At 39.8% G+C, this 27,223-nt stretch overlaps 2 protein-coding genes across 5 annotated transcripts; one reads left to right on the top strand and one right to left on the bottom strand.

The window, feature by feature from the left end:
• The first annotated feature begins 927 nt into the window (after window positions 1-927).
• On the top strand, window positions 928-15,545 carry LOC145428721 (ankyrin repeat and death domain-containing protein 1A-like). Of its 3 annotated transcripts, XM_080301329.1 has the most exons (9): window positions 928-1,079; window positions 1,164-1,262; window positions 1,731-1,829; window positions 1,929-2,027; window positions 4,381-4,476; window positions 11,733-11,925; window positions 13,552-13,683; window positions 14,332-14,456; window positions 14,523-14,660. In XM_080301329.1, exons 2-9 carry the CDS (start codon window positions 1,170-1,172, stop codon window positions 14,592-14,594), a joined length of 909 nt encoding a protein of 302 aa, XP_080157455.1. In that variant the 5' UTR covers window positions 928-1,079; window positions 1,164-1,169; the 3' UTR covers window positions 14,595-14,660. The 3 variants fall into 3 exon arrangements, with proteins under 3 accessions (XP_080157455.1, XP_080157451.1, XP_080157459.1); XM_080301325.1 differs by having other exon boundaries at window positions 14,332-15,545; XM_080301333.1 differs by lacking the exons at window positions 14,332-14,456; window positions 14,523-14,660 and adding an exon at window positions 13,878-14,056 and having other exon boundaries at window positions 929-1,079.
• Window positions 15,534-27,223, bottom strand: LOC145428725 (hatching enzyme 1.2-like). Of its 2 annotated transcripts, none has more exons than XM_080301335.1 (10): window positions 27,093-27,223; window positions 26,816-26,846; window positions 26,541-26,606; window positions 26,238-26,387; window positions 24,932-25,049; window positions 24,621-24,799; window positions 22,885-22,966; window positions 22,051-22,175; window positions 16,059-16,107; window positions 15,534-15,747 (listed from the first exon to the last, which is right to left on the bottom strand). In XM_080301335.1, the coding sequence occupies exons 1-9, from the start codon at window positions 27,153-27,155 to the stop codon at window positions 16,064-16,066; spliced, it is 858 nt and encodes a 285-aa protein (XP_080157461.1). In that variant the 5' UTR covers window positions 27,156-27,223; the 3' UTR covers window positions 15,534-15,747; window positions 16,059-16,063. The 2 variants fall into 2 exon arrangements, with proteins under 2 accessions (XP_080157461.1, XP_080157462.1); XM_080301336.1 differs by having other exon boundaries at window positions 15,534-15,786; window positions 27,093-27,219.

Genomic DNA, 27,223 nt, shown 5'->3' with positions numbered 1-27,223 from the left:
GTAATTAAGCAGAGATATAGAGATAAGTGTTGAACTTACATTTAGTAGATGTCCAGTGAAACCCTTTGTATGAGGTCCAAAGAGATGCTGACACAAGCGAAGGCTAAGATTGAACAAATTACAGAAATTGTAATTGCCAAAACACTTGTGTACCTAACTGTGTGTTGTGTTGCAGACCAGAGCAGCCTTATGTCCAGAACCTTAAAGAAGGGTGAATCCTATCAATCAGTGGGTCCTGCCACTGAAGCATTTTTCTTGTTTTCTTTTTAGCCATCCACTCACCCATTCAGGGTCATTGATGGGCTGGAGCCTATCTCACCTCCATGGGGAGAGATGCAGGGTATACCTTGAACAGTCTGCCAATCTGTTACAGTGCTAACACAGAGAGGCAGACAACCATTTACACTTGGCATTGGGTAGCTGTTTACTGGAACACTTAATATGAGTTTTAAGGAGATGTTGATGAAGCAACAGAAGCCATCATTAAATGAAAAACTAAATAAACATATCAGAGAGAGATTAAAAAGTTTTATGAGGAGCCAAAATAACATTTGGGACATTTTCAACCAGAAGGAATATACTAGCCAGCTCAGACAGTTTACAACAAGGTGTACACCACTGGTTACGCTCAAGAACAGGAAGAGCAGATTTGAATTTGCCAAAAAATAAAAGAACTTTCACAGCATGGGGAAAAACTATTAGTAATGTTAGTTTATGTGGTTTCCTCAGTAAACTGGGTGAGGTAGCTGACTCCTAATCACAGCGATTTCTCTAGTTTCAAGTAGCCTGGCCCTTTGACCCAGGACCTGTTGGCCTTGCAAGACCCTTCTAAGCAAAAATGATTCCTACTCACCAAACTCTTGGGATCACTCAAGCATTTTGAACCTGAAAAAACACATTTCTTCATGCTTGTGAATAATAAGCTTTAAACTGTAAAAACCTTTGACCTTGATTGTACCTGTTGTATTGTGTTGTTGTAGGATGATCTCACACCATTGCACACGGCAGCTGACGGAGGTCACTATGAATGCGTTAGACTTCTGCTGGATTCTGGCTGTAATGTCAATGCACAAACTAATGTATGCTTGTTTACTTAAATATGCAATTCAAGAGTGGGTTGGCAGTGTTATTTTCATGAATTAATATTTATCTTCTGTCTGTAGAGAAAAATGAATGCTCTCCATTATGTGGCACAGCATGGTCATGACAGAGAGGCCAGCTTGCTGCTGAAGGCAGGAATCAATGTAGATGCTATAAACAATGTAAGCACTGTTAGCTATCTCCGGAAAAAAATAATTATGATAATTCTTTTAAAGTACCCATATGCAAAAGAAATAGAAGAAATTTATAAAAGACTTGCATAAGATTTGGCTTACTTCATATAAGGCTTATATGATTTACTCATGAAAGTGGCCACTTTCTCATTACTTTCATATATTGTTTTAGTAAGTATCCAAAACAAGTTTCATTTATATAATTTATCAAAGCATCTTATATCTGTTTTCACTCTTGTATGCTTTTCACACAAGTTTCACATAACACAAAGCTTTATAAGATTTATATATATCTTTTCCATATGGGTATTCTTACACAGTGGTATGTTAGCATGTTAGCATTTTGGTGCATAAAATGAAGAAGAAATCTAAAATTAGGCAGTAAACACTTGTAAACGTTTTAAAAGTTAATATCATAGAGAGCAGCTTTTTAATACCTGTTTCTCTTTGAAACAGCAACACTGCACACCACTCCACCTGGCTGTTTTCAACAATCACACAAAAGTTGTACGATTGCTTATCGATGCTGGCAGCAACCTGAATGCCACTGACATTGTAAGTACAAAGTTCCACAGCCACATGAACACAATGCATAATAAAATGTCCTATAATACAGTAATTTTACTTAATGGTTGTCTGTCATGTGGGCGACAGAGGCAGCAGACCGCACTACACATTGCCTCAGAACATGGCTGGCATGAACTGGCTGAGATGATGCTGATTTCTAGAGTTAGTCTCAGTCTAACTGATAAGGTACCACACACAGCTTCACACAGAATATTATGTACACTGCTCAAAACAATAAATGGAGTACTAAAGTCACACATCAGACCTTAAAAAATATTCATGTTACTTTGACGTACGTTTTGAAATTCATTGAAAACAAGAAGGGGTCAGGGGTCACAAAGGTCAGTGAAAACCATAATCATCAGCCTTTTGAAGGCTGGATGAGATGGTGGATGGTGGTGGGGGGATCTCCTCCCAGACAGGTGTGTGAAACATGAGGGCCAGGCAGTGACATCAGTGTCTTCATCATTATATAATTGCCAGGTCACTGGGTATTGCCCTGCAACACAAACCCAGGACCGAGTGCATTAAGACAAGCTCTGAGGATTTCATCCCAGCAGTACAGGGTACTGTTGGCTAGCATGGTTAATGATAAAGGAGCTTTACACAACATAATTTACCAATTCAAACCTGCATACACACAATTCTATCTAGCATTCACACTGCGATGAACTTTCAGCTCTGGCCTGTCTCCTACTATCTGCTCCTCACTCTTCAGACTGTGCTGGGAAACACAGGCTACGTCCACACTAAAATTTGAAAATGGCGTTTTTGTCTGAAAACGTTCCGCGTCCACACTATCGTTTTCAGTCGTTTTCACAGAGTTGTGCGTCCACATTGAAACAGCCGAAAACGCTTCCGTTCCAGTCCTGCGCATGCGTGAAACGCAAGAAGATTCGGCCTGCCTCATTTCCGTCTGCCATTTATTTACTTTTCCGGCTCTTTGAAACGTCGCGGCAAATGTTGAGGAAAAGCACCGAGTTTTTTAAATGGACTAACAATGAGCTGGAGTTGTTGCTGCGAGTAACACAAAAGTACAAAGTTGCAAAAGCGAGTGAGAGTTAAAGAATTTGAAGAAAAGCTCTGGAGCACGTACAGACTGATATTAATCTTTAATAGCGCTGTCAAAACTGAGAGCAAACAAAACAAACGCTGTATAATGCCCTCCGCTATCTTAGTTTGATTGGTCACATGACTGCATCACATCACTAAAATGTGTCATCGTTTTTGAAAAGGCTCGGGATTCGCTGTCCACACTGCAACACGAAAACGGCTTTGGATAGCGTTTTCAAAACGCTGCATTTTCCTTCACCGAAAACGGCGTCTCAGTGTGGACATGGCCACAGTGTAACCTGGATGTGCTGCAGGTACTCTCTCATCAAACCAGTACTGACGAGGATATCAAAAAGCAATTCTAGGAGAGAATAATGGTCTGTCCCATCACCTGCAGAATCATTTACTTTATGGAGATTGTCTTGGAACTGTAAGAGCAGTTTGGCGAGGAAGAACAGCTAGCAGGTCCAGCGAGCATGTGGTGTGGAGGTTAGCTGGATAACTCAAAGTCAGTCAGTTAAATCGAACAACACATTTATTTGATGTTAGCAACATAAGACCATACAAGCCAAGTCTCCACGGCTCTACTCTGTCCGTACGTACATGTGCGGAGATGGGTAGTCACCGGCGCCAGCCCGTTACAAAGGTATGGTTTCTCTCAGAACAGACACACAAGCATGTAATGGCTGCCACACTATACTCACACACCCACTACGAGACTCCCCCAACTACTACAGTTGTTAAAAGTCCGCTTGTTCATTGTAACTGTTTATACTACGTTACCCATGATGCACCTCGGTATCTGTACTTCCGGTTGGGAACGTGTTCAGCGCAGTTCTGCACAGATGAGAGGTGTGTCGGAGGATAACGTATTTACTTGCATTCCTGTATGACCACACACACCCATATACACACTCACACCCCCTTTACCTGCATGTGAATACTGTAATGCCTCCCTACCAACGCTGTACATCCTGTTGATGTCATCTGCCACCTCCTTAGTAAAGTAGGGCAACCCCCTCTAGTGGTGCTATAACACAGTAAGGTTTGTCTTGGAACGTCTTCAGTACACCTGTTTGATTTGCACCAAAAAAAGGTGAAATTAATTGATTCACTTACACTTCCGAAGACGACAGCTTGATATCCGTAAAGTTTAACTTGTGGTTGATGATCAAGTGTTCCTTTACTTTTTTGAGCTGTGTATTTCACATTGTACACTAACAAATAAAAACAGTTTTCAGTTGGTGCATTGATCCTTCTATATCATATTAATTAAGATCTTTGTTACGCTAGTCTTAAGTAGAATATTTATCTTTTTTCACACCATTTGAAACCTTGATGCGTAGTTCACTTTTTCTTTGTCCGGACAAAGTTAATCTTGTAGCACAGCATCATGATAACTGTTTTAGTATAGATTCAGATCTATGACACTCATAGCTGTGTCTTCTAACAAAGCAATGCTTTTCTGGCCATCTAATGTACACAGCAGGGAAAAACATGTCTGGAAGTGGCAGCAAGAGGAAACCATGTCGTCCTGGTGGACATGATAATTAAAGCTGACCGTTTTTCTAAATGGGAGAAGGTAAGTGTTGCTAACGCTATATTAATACTAAATACACTCTCCTTATATGAAATCTGTGCTCATATTCGATAAATACATTTTCACTCTTTTCCAGCGTATCAGCACCCATGTCCTGTTGAGTTTTTCACATTATATACATATTAATTGTTTTGGATTTTTTTTTTTTTTTTTTTTTTTTTTATTAATATTTTTGGATGGACAGAAACATTAATAAATAAATATACAACTGCAATAATCATACTGTCAGTTCTCTGTCCGTTTCTAAACAAACAAACAAACTAAGACAAGCAAACAAACAACACACTAACAAACAAAAAAAAAAAAAAAAAAAAAAAATTACATAAATAAATAAATAAATAAAATAAATAAAACCCAGGAGAAACAAAATAATACACCGCCTCCTGGAAAACATCAGCAAAAACAAAAACGAATAAGGGTAAAACCCCCTGGTGCAAAAAAAAAAAAAAAAAAAGACAACAACCAAAATACCAATGACACATGAAATATCCCTCTAAGAGACCATTTATCATAATGTCTAAGAGACATTGTCAATGTACCGCAAAAAGGGACCCCAGACCTGCTCAAAAATATCTTCTCTTCCCTTCATTCTATACATAACCCGTTCATATGATGCCATCCTAGACATTTGTTCGGTCCATTCCTTGAAAGAACAGGGGCTGGATGACTTCCAATGCCTAAGAATTACCCTGCAACCAGTTATAAAAGCCAGACGCATCCACAATCTCTGTTTTTTTGAGAGAATGTTATCGTCAGGTAGTAGGCCCAGGACGCATATAGCTGGAGATTTAGAAAGATTAAGTTTAAAAATATCATTCACCAAGTTGATGATCCCATCCCACAAATAATCATTTTTCCGACATGTATACAACATATGAACTAGAGTCCCGACTTCCTGCTGACATTTCCAACAAATGTCCTTATCTGCGAGCTTCAACCTGACTAATTTACTGGGTGTCCAATAGTTTCTGTGAAGCAACTTGTACTGGATAAGTTGAGACTGTGTTTCAAGTGAGCAAACATACCATGATGAGATCAGCATCTTCCAACTGTCCTCTGAGATCTGGATACCCAGATCTTTCTCCCAACACCGCCTCAGTCCCCCCAAACTGGGAGCGTGTGCCTCTCTGAAGCTCCCATAAAATTTAGATGCCCTGATTCTGTTATTGTCAGGGGTTGCAAACATCTTCTGAACACTAGATGGAGGGTCTAGATTATTTTTCAAAATGGCTTTAATACAATGTCTTATTTGAAAAAACCTCCAAATTTCCCTTGGATCCAAATTGAATTCTCGTCTGATTTCTGCAAACGATTTCATGCCAGTCTGCCCAAATAGGTCCCCCATCTGATTAATACCTGTCCTAGCCCAGGCCTCCCACCAGACCGGTTTCTTACCTATTAATACTTTCTTATTATACCAAATAGAGGCTCTAGCGGTGAGATAAGGGCTGCTGTTGGTATATTGGTGAGCTCTAAGCCAGGTCTCTTGCATGAAAGACAGTACTGGATCTTTAAACGGTACTGGCCTTCCCTTCTGAGTAAGGAAGGCCTCTAAAGACGAAGGGGCCACAAGACTTTCCTCAATCCCAACCCATGATGGCTTATCAGTAGAGGAATTATGTATCTTAACTAACTGAGAGAGGGAGAAAGCATAATGATACCAGACCATCTTGTTTTGGATTTTGTAATAAAAAAAAATCCTGGCATACAGGCATAGTTATAAAGAACGAGAACAACTCAGAGCATACACTATGACTAGGTCTCCAAGATGCTTAAAACATAAGAAATCAGGAAGGGGCATGTAAAGGAATTTCTTTTACTTATGTATTAATCACATTATTTTATTGTATGATGCTTTGGTGCCACTGGATTTTAACATGTCTCACACTCATACAGTAAGACAAATGGTGGGGGTGTAGTAAGGAAGTTGGGGGAAGCAGACGACTCCACAGGAAGAGTCTTTTGTGTCTTTGAGGACTCTGGGAGGCAGCAAGGGAGTGTGAAACAGCTGTGTACTGCCTTTTGTTCCTGGAGATATTTAACTGAGAGCCATGCTGGGCTCAGACTCTGCTGACCGTCTGTCCCGCGGTCATGCAGGGACTTCATCAAGCTTGGTTGTCTGTTCTTTGTGTGTTTGATTAAAGAATGTTAGCTACCGCTCACCGCTCGTCTGCAGGCTTTATTTAAATGGAAAACTTCCACAACAGCCAACAAAAAGCTTTTTGCTAAAAAAAAGATTCAGAGCAGAAGTTTTTTGCACTGCATTTTAAAATGAAAACATATTGCATTTATTTACAATTAAAGACACAGAGCAGAAAGTGTGTTACTGTTTTACATCCACAGACACACAAGAAAAGAAGCAGGCAACATGAGGTCAAGTTATGGCAATTTTATTTGTGCATTTCAGTTTTTAAAAAACAAGCAAACGTCCCAAGAAGAAGGATGGGGTGAAAGAAAGGTGGAGATTTTAACATTAGGAGGAAGAAACTATTGATGCTGCTGAGTCAGTTCTTTCTCAGCAGTCTGCTCCAGAATCCCCTCCTGTCCTCAGCTTGCTTTTCTTTTTCTTTTGCCTTCAGTTCGTTTAAGGTCTTGTTGAGCTGCTCCTCGGCATCTTTAAATTTTTCTTTCAGCTGCTGTTTGGCCAGTTTCCCTTTGTGTTTGAGGAGCTCTTTAGCTTCCTTTTTGTGCTTTCGCATTTCTTTCAGTGCGTCTTTGCAGTCTTTCTTGGTCACCGTCATTTCTTTCTTGAATACCTTCACCTCAATTTTCTCTTCTGCAAGTTCTTCTTGTACTTTCATCAGTTCCTTCTTCATGTTTTCAGTGTGACTCTTTGTATCTTCCATTTCTTTCTTTGCTTCCTGTATTTTCATTTTCTCTTCCTCCAACACTTTTTGAGCTTCCAACAATTCTTTCTTCAAATTTTCAATCTCATTTTCTGCCTCATCTTTACGTCTTTTCTCCTCTTCAAGTTGTTGCTTTACATGCAGTAATTCCTTCCTTAGTGTTTCAGCTTCAGCTGTTACATTTGCAGCTTCTTGAGTTGCCAACTGCATTTTCTTTTTTCCCTCTTCAAAAGCTTCCTGCACCTCCTGTAATTCCTGCATCACATTTCCTGCCTCCTTCTTTGCAGTTTGATATTTATTGTTGGCTTCTTGTGCTGTGCTTTTCTCTTCCTCCAATGCTTTTTGAGCTTCCAACAGTTCTTTCTTCATCTTTTCATTCTCCTTTTCTGCCTGTTGTTTTCCCATTTTCTCTCCTTTAAGTTTGAGACCCACATGCAGTAATTCCTGCAATACTACATCAGTTTCAAACTTTGAATCTTTAGCTTCTCCTCTTGATTTTTCTGCCTCTTCTTTTAATTTGATATTTTCAGCCTGTATCATTTGAAGTTCTTCTTGCAGGTTAATCAGCTGTACTGAATTGTGAGGTGAAGCACTCGCCGATCCTCTTCTCGTTCTCCCTCGATTCATTTTGGCCTTTTAAACAAAGGAGCCAACGTTTTGTAGAGGAGTGAAGTGAAGTTTTCGATGTTTCTTCGTCAACTGTCGTTTGTCCTGCACAGAGATGCTGCTGTAGATGTGTCTCTAGCTGTGTCTGGATACAATGAAACATGCTGGAACTAAGTGCTTGTGTTGCACAGTTCTACTGAACATTCCATTTCATGCATGCTCCGCCCACATGGTCAGGAATGTCAGGTGCTGCATCGCCAAAGGCTGCTCCCGTTGCCTAGCAATAACAGCTGTTTACTTTTGGGGTCTGGTTCATTATTTAATAAAGAAAACATGTCCAAGTATTGGGTGCTGAGGCTCAGCGCATATTCTAGCCTGCTGTGTGGGTGGGCAGCTAGAAATCACTGGTGGGCAACATGAGTGAGGAGAAAACTGGAGCAGCCAAGCAGGGAGCTGCAGGTTGCTGGTTTGAGTCTCTGTTCAGATGCTGGTGTCTCCTCTCTCTGAGATGTCTGCAAACAGTCCCAGATAAAACAATAAGGATAATAAACAAACACGTGACTAAAATAACAGTTATGACTCTGATGTGTTTCATGTGTAGCAGGATGGCCTCTATACAGCAGTCGCTGCAAGCATCCACATCGCCACACTCACTTTTCTTTAAGCAGGCGTGCTGGACTCCTCCTAAGCAAAGTTTGAAACTTCATTTCCTTCATGCTGGTGAACTTTTTACCAAATATTTTCATCAAAGCTTCTCCATCACTGACAGGGATTGTTTGGATCTTCACACTCATCTCCACCAACAGTGGCGTGTCTAGAAAATTTTTGTTGGGGGGGCCAGGTAGGGGCACAGATTTGGAGAAGGGTGGCAGATTTAATTGGCAGATAATGTTTAAAAAAAAAATTCTACCAACCCTTAACCATAATTCAATAATCCTATAAACCTAATAACCAAATGCACTTTTAACTCTTATTAGAATGAGATTTTAACCACTACGGTGCAAAGTTTTTAGATACTGCGTTGATAAAGTACAAGAGATACAATCAGTGCTTTGTCAGTGTTTACTCAGCATTCAAGGACATCAATATTTGCATAGTATTTTTACTGACATGTAGTGCACATATGTTTTGGGCAAAAACATTTTTGAATATTAAAATATGAACATTTGTAACAAACAATTGACAAATTAGCCAATGCAAAACTTTATCTGCCTGTTAAAAAAAGAAGATAATCTTCTCACAAACTGGTGTTTGATTTTGAAACAGGAAAAAAGTGGGGAAACAAATGAAAAGACGAACATTTGAATAAAACCTGAAAGCAAGTAAATACTTTCTATGCTGCCTTATGGTAAACTTTGGTAATATTGATAAAGAACAACACTGGCTGATGATAAAATACAGTCAGCTGGCATGGTGACACTGCCAGTATTAACCTGCAGGGCTGGACTGGGACAAAAAAATTGGGCATTTTTACTACAGACCGACCCACCAGGTAGTAAAGCCATAAAGACTTTGAATGAAAACAAATGCTGTTGTGACAGTGATGTACAGTCTTGTTGGTATATGTATGATTTCTATACATTTTACGTCAGATAAAAACTTTGGTTGTAAGATTTAGATAATTATTTAATAAAAACTAGGTATTTTAAATGAGAATAAGAAAGAAAAGTATTTCTTTGTGCCCACCTTTCCCTGTTAATGCCCTACCTGGCCCCCTGGCAAAACTTTGCTAGACCCGCCCCTGCACAGTTACCAGCTGTCAGCTACATAAAAAAGGATCCTGGTGTTATTTATCTCTCAGAAACAGTTCATAACTTCCCTTCAACTCATTCATGTCACCTAAAAGGTAAACCTGTTTCTCCATCACCTGTTCAGCTCTGATGATTCAGTAAGGACATCTCCTGGTTTCATCTTCATGTTTCCCTCTCACCACATATCTAAACAGACATCATGACCAGCAGCTTTACAGCTGTGGCTCCAGCAAACATCAGCTGATACTAGAAATTAATATTAAATAAATTCTAACAACAGCCGATCAAGCTTAAACGTGCTGCTGTTGTTTAGCGCGACATCCGCTGGTTTCCTCTTTCTGGCACAAAGTGGGCGATAAACAAACAAGAGAGAAAAGCCGATCAGCTGATCATTGATCAGTTTCATGATTGAAGTAGCAACAGGAGAGGGAGGGGGAGAGAATGAGAGAAGAGGCAGCTGTGCAGCGTAACGACAGAATAAATCCAGCTTTGTGTCTTTTTCCATTCTAGCTGAAGTTCGGGACAAACTGCGTCTCTTCTCAGCTCAATACGAAACGTGTAATATTTTCTCTGAATGAGGGACCATTCCATTTTTTTAAGGAGCCGTTGGCAACTCTACTAACCTTATGAATAAAATAAAGTTCACTATCAGTAACATCATAGCACCCACCCAGCTGTATAAAAACTCCAAGCTGGCTAGAACGCAGTATGAGTTATTGCAACTGACAGTAAAAAGTCAGCAACATGAAAATAAACTCCACCTAAACTTGGTTTATATCTGACCCAGATAGACTGCAGGTCATAACTTCTTACCTGAAGTTCAGTTCACCTGACACTCGGACTGGTGGCTGCTTCGGGTCTCTCCTACTGCCTCCCCTTCCCTCATCCACCTGTTGCCTCTGTGGAAGCCCCGTCATAGCCACCACCAAACAACGGAGTTATTGCTACACATCGACCTGCATCTGGCCAATCCACCACCTCTCATTGTTCATGCCATTACAAAAAAAATAAAAAATAAGTCACTGGGGATATGCCCGGTATGCCCGATGGCCAGTCCAGCTATGTTAACCTGCAACCAAATTTGCAGCTCCATACAGCAATGTTACGACTTAGATTATATCTTATAACTCATAACTCGTATGTTAGCTCCACTCAGTAGCATACTGTCTGAAATATTCCACAGCTGCAATAATTCTTTAAGTGTTATTTTTTTTCCTTGGTATTCTAATTTCACCGAAGTTTACTAAACTCAACAAACTTAATATTACTTACCGGGACATTTATTCTGTCCTCATTTTCTTTCACCGAAAAATTGTTTCCTGCAGTGCCGTCTTTCGTGCTTCGCTCTCCTACCTTTGCTAACGTGATGCGCATAGCGCAGAAGCCGATGCTGCTTTCACTTACACTCGGATATCTGAGCGTCACCGTGAAAACATAATCGGACATTTGATATTTGATTGAATTTTATTGTTTTGCCTTTGGGGTGGCACCTGGGGTGGCCAGTCTGGTTTGGGGGGTGGCCTGTGCCCCCCCAGGCCACCCCGCTGGACACGCCATTGTCCACCAACCCTAAAAAATGAGTCTCACTTTGCTCATATAATGCCAGGAGTGTCTCCATATTCCACAAAAGTCTGTGCAAACATGTAACAGTATCCCATATTCATATGAATATTATTGATATTATAACAAAAGCTGTCACCAACACAATTGTCCCAAGTGCTTTTTTTATTAGTTATTGCAAATGCTTGATTGCAGTTCTTGCTAGATGACAAAACCACGTATTAGGTTCAGAAGGAAATGACTTTTGGAGGTAGCAAGGGAGTGTGAAGCTTAAGGTGTAAAACAGCTGTGTACTGCCTTTTGTTCCTGGAGAAGGTATTTAACAAACCAGCTAAGTATCTTGTAAATTCTTTGTGCTAGTTTTAAAAGCAAGAGGTACTGAGAGTTTGTTTTCTTTGTACATCATATGCATAAAACGTGATAACATCCTTTTAACTTCGAACGACTCACAAAACTTTCTCCCTGTTGAATTCAGGATCACGGGGGATGTGAGCAGGTAAGAAGACCTCTGAGCTTCAAACAGGACCATCAGCCAGAGACACAGCACTTCCGTTCTGTCTTATGGACCCTCGCCACAAAGCATCTGTGTTATGGGGAGTGGAAGATTCTCGCTCAGCATTGGGACTTTAGTGAAGCACATATACAAGCTATAGAACAACAGTGGACAGGTGAGCAGTGCTGAGTTCCTAAAAAAATTATTGACAGTTTTATTGCTATTTTTATTACCTTTTTTGTACTTGTTGGGTTTTTTCATATATATATATATATAAATCTTTACACAGGAAATCATACAAGTTTGAAAAACTGTAATATAAGGCCTGTAATGTCCAGAACCATAGAAGCACTGTTTCATGGGTCCAGTGATTTTATTGAAAATAAATTCTCAAATTTGGCACTGACTGATTCACTCTACAGCATTCTGAGTACCTGAGGTGATTAACTCTGGTCTAGGTCAATTTTAACCCAGATCAAGAATTCTTTCTACAATTCTACTACAACAAATGAACTACAGATCTATTTAGAATATATGGATAGTCTGACATGAGTAAATGGATGCTTAATCCTTAATATTTCAGAGAGCAGATGGTGTTGTTTTTCTTTTGGTTTTTTTACAACATCACTTTTTTGTAGAAAAACGTCTATTATCATACAATATCTTGTCTTATAATGATGACCTGAAGCACAACTACAACTGCCTATACCTGATACCTGAATCTTGGTTAACCAGAGAGATAAAAGCCAGGAGAATAAACCAGATGTTCTCCACTGAACTACCCAAAGTATAGTCTGAATGGCAGCAGAACAAAATGAGAACAGCCCCGCCAACGCTGGAGACAGAGCAATACTGAAGAGTATATGTAAGAAGGATGCAACACATAACAGAAATGCTCAGTGCCTAGTGGATCTAAGAGCAGACTGCAACAACCTCCCTGAAAGGATCCAGTAACCATCACAGTGGCAGACATGTCAAGCAGAGGGATTGGACAGCACCATTCCCTGCCATGTTTAACACCTACTGGATAGGGAAGCTAACAAGCTAACTCCATTAGCATCCTGCAGCACAAATGAACCAGGTGCTAATGGTTGAGACCCACCCGGAATGTCTAACCGAAGGCTGTCCTGATCCCCAAGGATCCCAAGAAGGGGCCGGTCCCATCCAACTACTGGCCAATAACTTGGCTAAACTGCCCACCAGATTGCCCTCCTCCTGAATGGTAGATACTGTACCTCCGTCCATCCAAACCCACACTTGTCCTTGTTGGACATAGTTGGATATAATTGCTAATCTTTCTCTTTGGGTAGATTGGTCCTCCAACCAAGAGCAGTCTCTCCAAGATGACAGCAGTTTGCAACATGGATTGTAATAAGTTTTTCAGCTTTTGTACACTGTTGCAAGAGTTACATTCTGGGCACAGCTTTTTTCTTTAATTCCAAATGCCAGATCTTTGACACCTTGCTTTTAAACTCTATTTGACTTTTAACCTGTTGAACCTTTTTTTTAATTTAAAGTTGAACTTTAAATAAAATATTAAATTATATAAAATAAAATATTGTTTCATTTTGTTGGAGCACTTAAAATGTAAGATATCAGGATGTCATTCAGCTTTGCTTACTGGCCAAGTACCTCGCTTGCTTAACGCTGGTCTGTGGTTACAATACAGACCCAGTGGACTATATGAACTAGTTAGTTACTGTGATTCTATAAATGTTCTGATGGTATAAGAACTGTCTACAGTGACTGTGTTTAACTAAAAGTTCAGATGGATAATGCTTGATATAAATCTAAATTGAAGGTAAGAAAAGCTTCAAAGATCATGGTCACCGGATGCTGTTAATCTGGCTTCATGGAGTGCTCGTAGCTGGAGAAAACCCTACCAAAGGCCTCTATGAGGGGTTGGTGGAAATCTCCCGGACAGATTTGGCAGGTGAGCTAATCAGGGAGGTCACTTCCTTTCACTGGTCAGACTATTTGTCAGTTTTAACAGTCATACAATATTAGTTAACAATATTTCTCCACAGAAAGACCAATAATGCCGTAAGACTGTTTTTCTGTTTGTTCACTGGAATGTGTCTACTTTTTTTTCTTTTCTCTGTTTTCCTCTTCTGGTTTGTTATCCAGAGTTCATCCGACAGAAGGCAAACTCCCAGACCAGCTCTCCTAAAATGTGCTGCGTAATGTGACGGCAACAAGTTTATGCTTATCATCGAGCTATTGTGTTAGCTTTGTTAAAACTTTCTTTATTTAAAGAAATAAAAATGTTATTTTCTATAAATAAAATTACATGATTTGAATTGTGAGTCACATAATGGTTTACATTTTTTAATGAAAGATAGGTGTGTAGCAGCCAGGGGAAAGTTGCTCTCTATTTATTTCTTTTTTTTTTGCCGTGCAATTTTGTCAGGTTTTCTCTACTGCAGCACTTGAACTGTGTTTACCTAGAAGGGCTGTAACAACAGCCTTGCACTGCTGCAGATTTCCATGTGCTGCATCCCATGCCAGTTATCCACACACAAAGAAAGGACAAGACAAGCTGCCCCTAACCTACCCAAAATGCCCCACGCCTGCTGCTTAGGTGTGGGATTTTGCTTCCCCCAAAGGTCCTTGAGGTTCCTGAGATTCCCTAAAGCGCAGATCGTACCTCCCAACATGGGCCAGCTCGCTCCACATGATAGTGCATCCGAGGAGGCGTGGACCCCCCTGCGGAGGCGTGGACCCCCCCTGCGCATGGAGAGACCAAACCATGAAACTGGCGACTCCGGGCACTGGTGCTCCATACTCCTTGCAGGCCCCCTGCATCCCAGACCCCAAACCCCAAGACCCTCACACCAACACTAGTTCACTGGATCTAAGACAGAGCCCAGCTCCTAACAAAAAGCGCCCCTCACAATGATGCTTTACAACACTGCATCTGATGTTTTGTGTTGCACTTGATGTTGTAAGGCTTGGATGCAGCTGCTTGGCCATATAAACCCATTCCATGAAGCCCTCTATGCACTGTTGTTGAGCTAATCTGTAGGCCACATGAAGTTAATATTTGCCTCTCTGCCCTTTGTCCTCCCCTCAAACCGGCTGTCACTCCCTAAGCCGTGGTCTGCTGGAGGTTTCTTCCTGTTAAAATGGAGTTCTTCCTCCACACTGACTCCAGGTGCTTGTTAACAGGGGCTCATCTTACTGTTGGGGTTTATTGTAGGGTCTTTATCTTAAACATAAAGCACCATGAGGCGACTGTTGTTTGGATTTGGTACTGTATAAACAAAATTAAAGTGACAGTCCAAAATAAAGTCATTTTAATGAAATTCTTATTTACTCATTGTGAATAAAGTACAGCAGTACATAACACATTTGATTGATGATTGGTGGTTGATTTATTTAAACTAATATAATCATCCTGCTGCAACCAGGTTTCTGTAAGTCAGAGTAAATCAATTTGTTGATCAATTATTAATTCTTGTACTAACAGAGAGAGCAAACCCCAAGTTAGCAGTTCAGTCAACAGTAAAGCAACATGGAGCGAAGGCGGTGTGCATTTCACTTACTCTTTTGACTGGCCTTACTCTTACTTTGAGGAGAGTAATACTGGGAAAATAATATTGTTTTTCTCACTGAAAGCCATTTCCACTCTGTTTGACTGTTACTTAAGTAGATTAACCTTTGGTTTTATATCTTTTTGTCAGGAAAATACTAGTACAAGACTGAGTTCATATCTTTACTTGTTAAATGTGTATTTTTGACCTGTAGACTTGTAGGATTTGTGGAATAAAGAAACAAACTTACTAGAAATGAAAATGAATGTTTATTTTTGTTCATTTTTTAGTATTTCATACAGCTGACTAGCAATTACACAAGCGTGATTGGGATTAAGTCAACGGACAGGTGAAAAGTATAGACAATGATACATTTTCATTTCTCATTTTAAACAAAGCTATTTCAGGCAAATTTGAAAAGCATAAAATTCAAGCTGCATCAATCTCTCCCATCTCTTGGTTGTCTGTGGAAACAGAAAGAAGATGTTACACATATGTAGTATCTGCACAAAAAAATCACAAACACAGGCTGTAAATTGAGGAGATGTGTTCGTCTGGTGTTCTGGTTTATATGCCTTTCACTCATCCCAGCTACATGCTTCTGACCCTGATCAATTAAAATATATGACATTTCATTGTTTTTTGTTTTAAACCAAATGTTTCCACTAAAGTTATCCTGACAAAGCTTTAATTGGTAAAATAAATGTATAGGAACATGATTTTCTATTATAATGAAGTAAACAAAATTCGAAAACATCCGAGCTTATTTACTTACTTTTTCTAGAACAACTTGTTCCTTTGCACAGGTATGGGCACATTTGAGCCTGTCAAACAACAAACAGAGAGAAATCTTTAAACGCTGCTGCATTTCTTTAAGACACCACATGAACATCTGAGTTTGATGAACAGTTTGATGTACTATATCTATGTTGGTGTTTACTAGTCTCCATGATTGTTCTGTGAAACTAGTGGAGGTAGAAAAGTAAGCCGGGGGCTGAGCAGATAGGTTGAAAGAATTTAAGGTCTTCAGCACACAAAGCAGATAATTAAATAAGCATGCTCTCATGGTTATGATATTCTGAAGCATATTATTATCTATAGACAATAATACCAAACAGAAATTGCTTCCTCTTCCCTCCATTTTGCATCACCCAATGTCAGTTTTGTGTACATATTTGATCTTCAAACACGTTTTACCCCAGTGACGTTGGTTTTTCTGCTTGTTTGTTAACAGGATTCCAGGTTTTTGTGCTTGTCCCAACTTTTTCTATTTATATAATTATTATTTGAGGAGGAGACAGCTTCATAGTACAGTTACATTTTGTTTGAATTTTGAAAACCTCTCAACCTTTAAGCACAAATGGGTGCAGTAGTAGGTTTGGAAACTAAAGGTGGTGCAGAAAAACGGCAAGTAGACTGGCACTTATACAGTGTTTTTGTGCTCTAATTGAGCACTCAAAATTCTTATTAGCCAGTCGCACAAACATTCATGTAAATGCTCTTTCTTATACTTAAGTACCAGACACACATTTGCACAAATTTATCAATAACGACTCAGAGTTCAGTATCTTGCTCAAGGTCATTTCAAAATACTTCTTGGTGTTGTCTCAGTCTGGAGTATCACTTCCTGTTCTATCTTACAGTGGTATTTTTGCATTGCTTATCTGCGTAGCCAATTTAATTAAAAACTTATAGATAACGTCTTATTTCATAGTGTAATCTTCCTGCGCTTTATCCAAAGCACACTCTGTTGAATCACCCACTAATTATATTTACAGTGTTCAGTCACTGTGTCTTTAGGGATTCGCTAGCTTAGCATTAGCTCTTCACCTGTCTCTCCTACTCTTTCCTGCTCAGATGTTTAGTTACCCCTTGGCCTACTTTACTAATAACTATACTTGTTATAAATGTAGCTTGTTTGTAGCTCCGGAGGCCCCGTCAGTTCTCTTCCATCGGATTTTCCCGAGCAGTTGGGAAAACATGATTGCTGAGTGATGGTGAGGAGGAAGCGTAGTCCTAAATAGAAGCCCCCGGTACACTACCAACCCAACCATGTGTTGAAGCATTTTTCCCCACATGGCGACACACCTGGAACATCTATACATCCATCCATTTTCTTCAGATTCTCTGGGGCCGGGTAGCAACCTAAGCAGAAAAGCCCAGACCTCCCTCTCCCTAGCTCAGGGGTGGGCAACTCCAGGCTTCGAGGGCCGGTGTCCCTGCAGGTTTTAGATGTGTCCTCGAACCAACACAGCTGATTTAAACGGCTAAATTAGCTCCTCAACCTGTCCTGAAGTTCTTCAGAGGCCTGGTAACGAACTAATCATGTGATTCAGGTGTGTTGACCCAAGGTGAGATCTAAAACCTGCAGGGACACCGGCCCTCGTGGACTGAGAATGCCCACCCCTGCCCTAGCTGCCTCCTCCAGCTTGTCCAGGGGAACACCAAGGAGTTCCCATACCACCCAAGAGATATTATCTAGAGTTGGATGTCTCGAGACTGGTCTTGGTCTCGAGACCACTTTTACGTGGTCTTGGTCTCGACTGACTTTGGTCTCGGTCTTGGTCTCGCTGTTTCGGTCTTGCATTCTCAAATCGACATAGTGTTCGGGAGATTTGGAGTCAACCATCAGCGGAGCGGGGGGGTGGCTTACTGGGCTTAAGCCCGGGTCATTTTTTCAGAAGCATGGGGTCTTTTGGAGTGTAATTTGTTAGTTAGATGCCTGACTGACAACTGTATAAAACAAAAACAACACACGAAGCTAGAGATGGACCGATCCGATATTACGTATCGGTATCGGTCCGATACTGACCTAAATTACTGGATCGGATATCGGAGAAAAATAAAAAATGTAATCCGATCCATTAAATATCACGAAAGCACCTCGCAAAACTTGCAACACGCCGTAACTCACCTCAGAACGTTAGCACTCGGAGCAGTATGCATCACGTGATAGAGCAGCTGTGGCATGCCGGACCTGTCGGTGGTCTGGATAGCATGTGGAGCTTCGCTAGCAACCTGGCATTTCATCTCCGACAAAGTTATCCCCGAGAGAAGTAAAGCAAGTGTGTAAGTCCATCTCTGAATGTTTGTAAAGCATTCCCACGTTAAGCTTAACAAGCGACTGCCTCTCGCTCTCCGGCTGCTACTTCAATCATGAAACTGCTTAATGATCAGCTGATCGGCTTTTCTGTCGCGAGTCCGTCTCTCTTGTTTGTTTTTGGCCCACTTTGCACCAGAAAGAGGAAACCAGCGGCTGAACAACAGCAGCACGTTTAAGCTTGATATGCACGGTCTGAAGCATGTGTGTGGGAATGTATGTGAATGTTTTACTGTTATATCTTATTAGTATTTTAAGTATTCTATCTATTTTATTTATTGAATTTTATTGTTTTATTTATATTTTGATATTGCTAGGGATGATGCAATGATCGGGGACCATTCTTAATTTCGTTGTTCTCATGACAATGACAATAAAGTTTCTGATTCTGATTCTGATTCTGATAAGCTGTTGTTAGAATTTATTTATTATTACTTTCTACTCGAGGATCTTTTTCTACTGCTGATGTAACTGTGCAGGGGCGGATCTAGCAAAGTTTAGCCAGGGGGGCCGATAGGGCATGAACAGGGAAAAGGGGGCACAAAGACATACTTTTCTTTCTTATTCTCATTTAAAATGTCTAGCTTTTAATAAATAATTATCTGACACCCAAAGTTTTAATTTGATGTAAAATGAATAGAAGTCAATTACTGTATATAGTAACTATTAAGTCTAATATATACCCTAGTAAGCTATAGTACTTTTTACTTTGGGAAGGTACCATCTGTGCAGTCTGCAATTTTGTTGAAGAAAGATGTTGAATCTATTTAATATTTCTTGAAAAATAATTGATTTCTGTGCATTTTTTTTCACACTACATCAAATTAAGGTTGATTACATTGATTAAGCATCATGAGGTGGAGCGTGAGGGGTGGTTCCCTATTTTTTATTTATTTATTTTTGTTGTTGCTGGGAGTTGGAACCCTATTAGTTAGGTTGCTTAATATTTACGCTAAGTACTCTTTAAAATACCAGAATAGGGAGGATGGTGTAGGTCTAAGTTTATTAGATTGATCAGTATTGCTGAACTATGAAATATTTTTTTTGTATACAGGTATAACAGAATAGCTTTAGTGTAGTTGTTGTTTTAAACTTGAGTATGAACTTGCAGACTTGCAAAATGCAGCAAGATATTTAAAAAAACAGTTTTGTTGATTAAAAAACACTATATCGGATTCATATCGGTATCGGCAGATATCCAAATTTATGATATCGGTATCGGTATCGGACATAAAAAAGTGGTATCGTGCCATCTCTACACGAAGCACAGAGCGCACCGTCGTAAATTCCCCCTAATTTTGATATGATCCGAGCTCAGGCACTAGGCGACTGAGCACAGCACACATGTGAGCGAGAAGCTGCTGCCTGCGAGTTTGCTGCAGACAGAGGAGAGCTTAAGTTTGACCAGGTACCAAAGCAAATCATTCATACTGAACTAATAATGTAAATATGACGGTGTATCACAAACGATTGATATCAAACTGATCACTTGGTTGCGTTACTTGCTCTTCGAGTGAATCAACAAATAGACAAATAAAAAGCCGAACAGCAACGCTGATTTTTTAGAGTCTTAGCTTTCATTTCATATTTTCAGTTGTTTCCCTCCACGGCTAAACAAACCCTCTCAATCGGTTTCAGTTGTGTACTGATGAACACAACAATGGACATAAGGAGCTTCTTTCAAAGAAAAAACTCTGGTAGATGTTATTTTATATATTATGCTTTGGATGTTGTTCAGTATATCTATGCAAAACAAGAGGGATTTCAATACACAGCAGGATATTCACAGTTGAAACCAGATGTTTACACTTTATGGAAAAAACATAAAAACTTTTTTTTACTGTTAAACATCAGTTTAGAGTAAACTTCTGTTTTAGATAAATAAATATTGAAATATCTTTCGAATTAGTTAAATGTCAGAATAAAGAGAGACAGAGCTTCTATTTTTATCACTTTCATCAAATGTAGGAGTACACATACACTAAGTTTATTGTTAATTAATAAGAAACTCCAGACGATTCCATTCTGAGCTGAAGAAGCTTCTGATTGGTTCGTAGAGTCCATGTGAGTAAACTGGTGGCACAGCTGTGGATGCATATAAGGCAAAACACAGAGCCTGTTTCTGTGACATGGGAACATCAGGAGATGTCAACCAAAACACCAGGAACAGAACTGTGGAGCTCCATAAGTGTGGCTCAGTTTGAATACAATTTGGTGCCATTTGCAATTAAGAAATACAGACAGTTTGATGCAGCCCCGACTTTGTTCTGCCTTGCTGCTTAATTAAAAAAATAGTTTAAGGTGTCCTGCATATGTGATTTTTTTTTCCTATATGAAGTCATTCTTTTTTGAACAAAACTCAAAATAGAGCCTGATAATCTTTCAGTCATTTCTACCCTCACCTAATTTCCTTAAATTCCTGTGTGAGAGCTGCTCGGCTCTCACACAGGGGCTCAGCTATGCTCCAATCCCTCCATACTGCGGCCAATCACATGCGAGGATATAGGATAATATCATTATGTGAAAAACAGAGAGGGTGAGAGACGCGACAGTCACGTGGAGCGTGCGTCTGTCCTCTCAGTGAGTAAGATAGTGGACAGCGGTGAGGAGGGCTGTGTGAAAGCAAAAACACATAAATATGCCTGACACCCGTAAACGAAACAGCATCTGGCTGCAGTTTAAAGACTTTTTTTGTCTCGGTCTTTGTCTCATCTTAACTTGGTTATTTCTTGGTCTCGGATTAGGCGGTCTTGACTACAAGTGTAATATTATCTCACCAGTGGGTCTACTCCAGGGCTTGTCCCAGTGGGACATGCCCAGAACACCTCACCCAGGAGGCATCCTTGTCAGATGCCCGAACAACCTCAACTGGCTTCGTCCGATGTGGAGGAGCAGCGGCTCTACTCTGAACCCCTCCCGGATGGCTGAAATCCTCACCCTATCTCTAGGGTAGAGGGCAGCCACCCTTTGGAGGAAGCTCATTTCTGACGCTTGTATCCACAATCTCATTCTTTCGGTCACTACCCAAAGCTCGTGACCATAGGTGAGAGCAGGGACATAAATCCACCAGTAAATCGAGAGCCTCAGACTTGGATGTTCTGACTTCCTGTCTGTTCACACTCTGGTGCTAACCACTCCAAACAAAATCAAACAAAATTGGTGTCAATCAATTGTGCTACATTTCTGCTGGTTTGTGCTACAAAAATTTTCGTTTGTGCCGCTATCATTTTAAAGATATTATCTAAAGTTTTTAGAGAACTCACACATGCACTGATAAACACAGTCCCACCCACATTCCAAGGATTCCCTCTATAAACCACCACTGTGCAATAACTATTTATATGTAAATACTGTCCAATACTGTCCAAGTGCTGCAGAAACTAAAACTCACTTCCTGCAACCTCCATCCGGTCGAAGCAGATGGCTGCCATGACCTCTGTTTACTTGTTTATAAGACAGGAGGGAGGTCTTTACCTTACAATATAAAGTGCTTTGAGGCAACTGTTGTTGTGATTTGACGCTATAAAAATAAAATTGAATTAAACTAATTGAATTTAGAGTGGAGTAGCCAAGAACTGAACCACTGACCTTCCAACTGTTAATCCAGCTTCCTTTTTTCTTTATAAAAAAGGAAAGAAAAAGAAACGAAAAGAAACGAGGTACATACTGCAGGTATAAAGGCGATTCACTCGAAGGATGTCATTGGCACTCATCTCTGTAGCTCTGCCAATGGCTACATTCTCATCGGGTATGGGAACGATGGTTGGCTCCCTGTCTCTTGAGAAGGCAAACCTGGGGTGCAAACACACAGTAGTAAGGCAAATTGTGATTGTAGTCTCAAACAAGTGTCATTATAACAACTACAAAGAGAAGGCTAAAAACATGAAATTATAATATGGGCTTCAGCTTGAGCAATGCAGCAGGGAAAGGTCAGTCAAGAGGATTATCTACCTAATTATTACCTAATTGACTCTGCCAAACAGAGTCCTTATTGCCATTTCAGACATTTAACAGAATGGGATATAAATGTTTCAAGGTTTATCATCTGCCCAAAAAGAGCCCAAAGGCAAAGTCCTGCACGCCATTATTGTCCATCATGTAGCATTTGCTCGTTAGGCAGCAAGCTAGCACTCTGTGACGAGCTAATGTGGCTTTTGTCTATAAATGTGTGCGTTGTAGGCAGCTGCAATATTATTACTGATAATAAAATTATCATCATTATTATTGTTATTATTATTATTGTTATAGCACTCAATGTGTAAACTGTTTCATTGGTTACCACAGCTTTATACTGGTTTGAATTACTGGTTTTCTCAATGGCCAGTGTGGTAAGAGAAGTTGATTACAACACACATGTACACAGGATGTAGAAAATTAAAATCTTGAAAATGAAAGGACTGAAAACAGATAAAACTGTGTCAAATAAAACTGTGTTATTATGACATAATTTTTAAATAAATATACATTTGAAGCATGTTCAGGGAGTGAACTGATATCTTACCTTCCATAGTGCATAACAGAGTTGTAGTCATAGGGAGTATCAAGGTTCCTTGTGTTGATTTTCCTAAAGTTATGCTCCATCCCTGTGGGGGTTCAAACAACTCAGTCAATGTTTGTCTCTTACTCCAGGCTGAGCATTAAAATGTCACAAAAGTTCAGTTCACCCTACAGCTGTGTGAGAGCACCTGGGTAACTTTTTTCCTTTGCACAAAAACAAAGAAATCTATTGATTTGTGTCCATGGACACAAGAGCTTTCCAGCTTTAAAGAGAGAGCTCTCCATATGGACATGGGAGGGCTGGGACAGTTGTAAGTCATTTCACCTTGCGCTTCCACATAGTGACTTGTGCATTTATTTTGATGCTACTTTTACACTTAAGAGGTGTGACTTCTTTTGCTGCTGACTTCCATTTTGAATAATGTTTGCCTATGTTAACCCTTTCACGCATGGTGGTTGCTACAGTTTACAGCTATTTAAAGGCTGTGTTCTTGTATTTGTGTCACTGCTGATGGTATACTTGCAAAATAAACCATTACACACTGATGTGTCACACCCACTGGTCGTTTAATGTTACAATAGATGTATGAAATGTTTCATTGTAATTTTATTATTTAACCCTGTCATGCATGAATTATGACAAACTCAATCAGGATTTATTTGTGTTCATCTTTTCATGCCTAAAGATGAATACAAATACTTAAGAAAATAAATCCTGATTGAGTTTGTCATAATTCATGCATGACAGGGTTAATATACAAAAACTACTCAGGTTTGGACAATAAAATTACTTGGTTAACTTTAATACTTTTTGTTAATATTCAATTCAATTTTATTTATACAGCACCAAAGCATAACAAGGCACTTTATATTGAAAGGTAGACCCTCCAATAATACATACAGAGAAAAACCCAACAATCATATGACCCCCTTTGAGCAAGCACTCTGGCGACAGTGGCTCAGGGAGGGGCGCCATCCGCCGTGACAGGTTGGGGTGAGTGAAGGAATGCAGGTCAAAAGACTAATATACAACACATATCCATCCATCCATTCGCGTCCACTTATCCTTTTCAGGGTCGCGGGGGGCGCTGGAGCCTATCCCAGCTTTCATAGGGCGAGAGGCGGGGTACACCCTGGACAGGTCGCCAGTCTGTCGCAGGGCCAACACACAGGGACAGACAACCATTCGCACTCACACTCACACCTAGTGACAATTTGGATTATCCAATTAACCTATCCCCACAAGCTGCATGTCTTTGGACGGTGGGAGGAAGCCGGAGTACCCAGAGAGAACCCACGCAAACACGGGGAGAACATGCAAACTCCACACAGAAAGACCCCGGCCTGATGGTGGAATTGAACTCAGGACCTTCTTGCTGTGCGGCAGCAGTGCTAACCATCGTGCCACCGTGCTGCACACACATATACATACATCTTTTTTTGAAAAGCACAGAGGAACAAAACATTCTTCCAATTCAAATAGATTAGTCTCAAACTTATAAATAAATTTAATAAATAAATAAAAGAATTCCACAGACAGATTTGATTATTGTGAATGTTTCACATTTTGCCCTACATTGTTTGTACTTTGGGTTGTTTGAAATATCCTAAAAAAACATGATTATTGCTCTACTGTTGGTAAATGAACTGTCATTTATGTAGAAGTTTTTTTTGTCATCCTGACCACTTAAAGATTTTTTCTGACTGTTGTTTCTGGCTGTTGTTTGTCATGTGACCCACCTGGGATGACGTTCTCTAGCAAGATGCGTACATGTTGGTCTCTGTCTGAACGCGTCTGTTCATGGTCGAAGCCCAGGGCATGGAGCACCTCGTGTTGGACTATCTGGTGGAAAACACAGCCCTGGCGACTCAGTGACACTATCTGGCCACCCCCACGACGCCCAACAAAAGAGTAACACCTGAAAAAGAGCGGTAAATAAAAATTTTATGACAAACCAGTAAAACAGCTTCCTCACTCAGAACATCCTGCGTTAGATGAAAAGTGTGCCTGTAGAATTCAAGTATAAATGCCTACTTTGTGTTGGACTTACCCATCACGAGACTGAATGTCCAGAAAGTCTCTTTCTCTGCTCTGGGGCCTAAAGCTGACGCACGTGGCTGCTTCAAATGACCTCAGACCTTGCTCGATGACGTCACGTTCCCTGCGGGCTTCACAGAAAAACATGTATTGTGGTTCTAGTTTGTTGTGGCATTATATTCAACTAAGACTGAGCACAATGCTGCTACTCCTGAGTAACTGCTTACTACTTACACTGGCCTATAAATCAATCAAATCTATGTTACTGCCTCAAAATCAGCTGATGTTTTTGTACAACTTTAATGAATTTATAGAAAGCATAAAATATTCTTCATTATGTTGGCTTGAAGCTTGTAAAGATTGGTCATAACATTGAACTGCTCCCCCCCAGTATCTTTGATGTGGCATAGCTAACAGAAATTTTCAGGGTAAAATACATCTGTCCCATTTTATCTACATATCTTAACTATAACTAACTTTGAGTGTTATTATATTGGGATATATCATAGGTTCAATAACAAGACACCCCCAGTGTAATGTCTGTGGCACTCTGGATGCTTTGTCAGGTAATTCCCTGGAGAAAACTTGTCAAACTTGCCAAAAAAAATAAATAAATTTTTTTTGATTGTGACACTGGAAGAAGGTGTAAATTTTATTTGTAGTTTCCTCTAACTAGTTCCTGCACTTTTGAATTAAAGAGCGCCTCTTGGGTTGGATTGAGCCAAAAGCACAATGGAAGGAAAAAGGCATTAGAACCGAGAAAACAGCAATTTTATCTGCAACATTAAGGTCTTCAAAATTGCGACTGAATATCTTGTATCAGTCTCCATGCTAAGCTTTGGCAAAGTTTTATATATAATTTTATATTACATCTATCTGATACAGATTGATGTATATTTAGGTTGTTTTTTTTTATATATCGGAGGAAATTTATGTGTAACTGACTAATTCCTTTTTTAATAAACTGTCCTTTTCAGTTTCCTTGGTAGTATTTTTAAACTCTTTGTATTCTCTGTACACAAAAACCTTTCTGTATGTCATTAAAATACTTGTTTAGTGTTTAGTCTTTTGACCAAACAGCTGTATTTGAAGCCCTGAGATGAGAACCCGTTGATTTCTCTTTGTATTTAGAGGACACTAAAATGTGGAATCTCAGAGGGAAAAGGTTTGGGAAGCAGCTTTGCCCACTAATGGAAAAACAAACAAACCCCAAAACAAACCCTACAGACGGAGAAAATCATTCTAATAGTTTTCAGTTAAACCTGAAAAATTAGCAGAAAGCTCAATAAAAAGGAATGTTTCCATGTATCTAGACTTACAGTACTGGTCGGAGATTCGATAAGGTACAACAACTCTGCCATTGTTTTTAGGCCACAAACAGCCTCGAGCCGTACACGGATCAGCGTTCTGTAGACCTGTTGGCACTGCTATGTCTCCAAATATGACCAGAGGTTCATCCAAGTTCTTTCCTGTAAAGTATGGAAAGAAAAACATATTTTCCGTGTACTTTCGATGGTTTCATTAACACATCAACTCAGTTTTTAAGGTTAGCCCCTGGATGTTGTTACTAAAGCTGTATATTTACTACTGATGAATAGGAACTGAAGTGAAGTTGAACATACCAAGATTAGCATTAGCCTTCTCCAGCAGTGTCGAGATACTGAAATCATCACCCTCAGTGTTGTTTCCTGTTCAATATGAAGCACATATGTTTGACTGTTCTATAAGGACAAGGTCACATGTTACAACATCACAAAGACATGTCAAGGAGTCAGGCAAATCCAATATGGACCAATTATAATAAATAAATAAATGAATACAAATCAACATGAATAAGAGCATATCTCATAGTGTGATGACATACAAGTGCTAAATGTAAAAAATAGCAAAGTCTTACCGGAGTTTTCAACACTTTTTTTAAAAGGTGCCTGTAATAAGATAAAAGGGTTTATAAGGACTAGTATTTGATTTGTTTGCAAGTTCAAAAATGCTTGAAGATTAAAATTGCAAATTCCAATTTATACAATAAATTAATAAAATGAAAAACAGAAGTATTCTCTTTGTGTTCTTATGTTTTGTTTTGAAGAAAGCTTGTATTCCATTTTAACAAAATAAAACATCTTGGTCAAATCAGAGAGGAAATCTACGTCTGCATACTTAACTACAACGCTTACCTCTATAACAAAAGTGTGGGCGAAGCACAAGAACACGCTGAGCACAGCCGCCTGGAGGATCATGGCTGGTTACTGAAGAAGAGCAGCCGACTGAGAAAATACCTGCTGAAAACACAAGTGTTCGGCTTATA

Source organism: Astatotilapia calliptera, chromosome 1 (assembly GCF_964374335.1).
Source record: "Astatotilapia calliptera chromosome 1, fAstCal68.1, whole genome shotgun sequence".
In the NCBI taxonomy this organism is placed as follows: domain Eukaryota; kingdom Metazoa; phylum Chordata; class Actinopteri; order Cichliformes; family Cichlidae; genus Astatotilapia; species Astatotilapia calliptera.
Note: the sequence above shows the minus strand (reverse complement) of the source record. Positions and strands in the feature narration are given on the sequence as shown.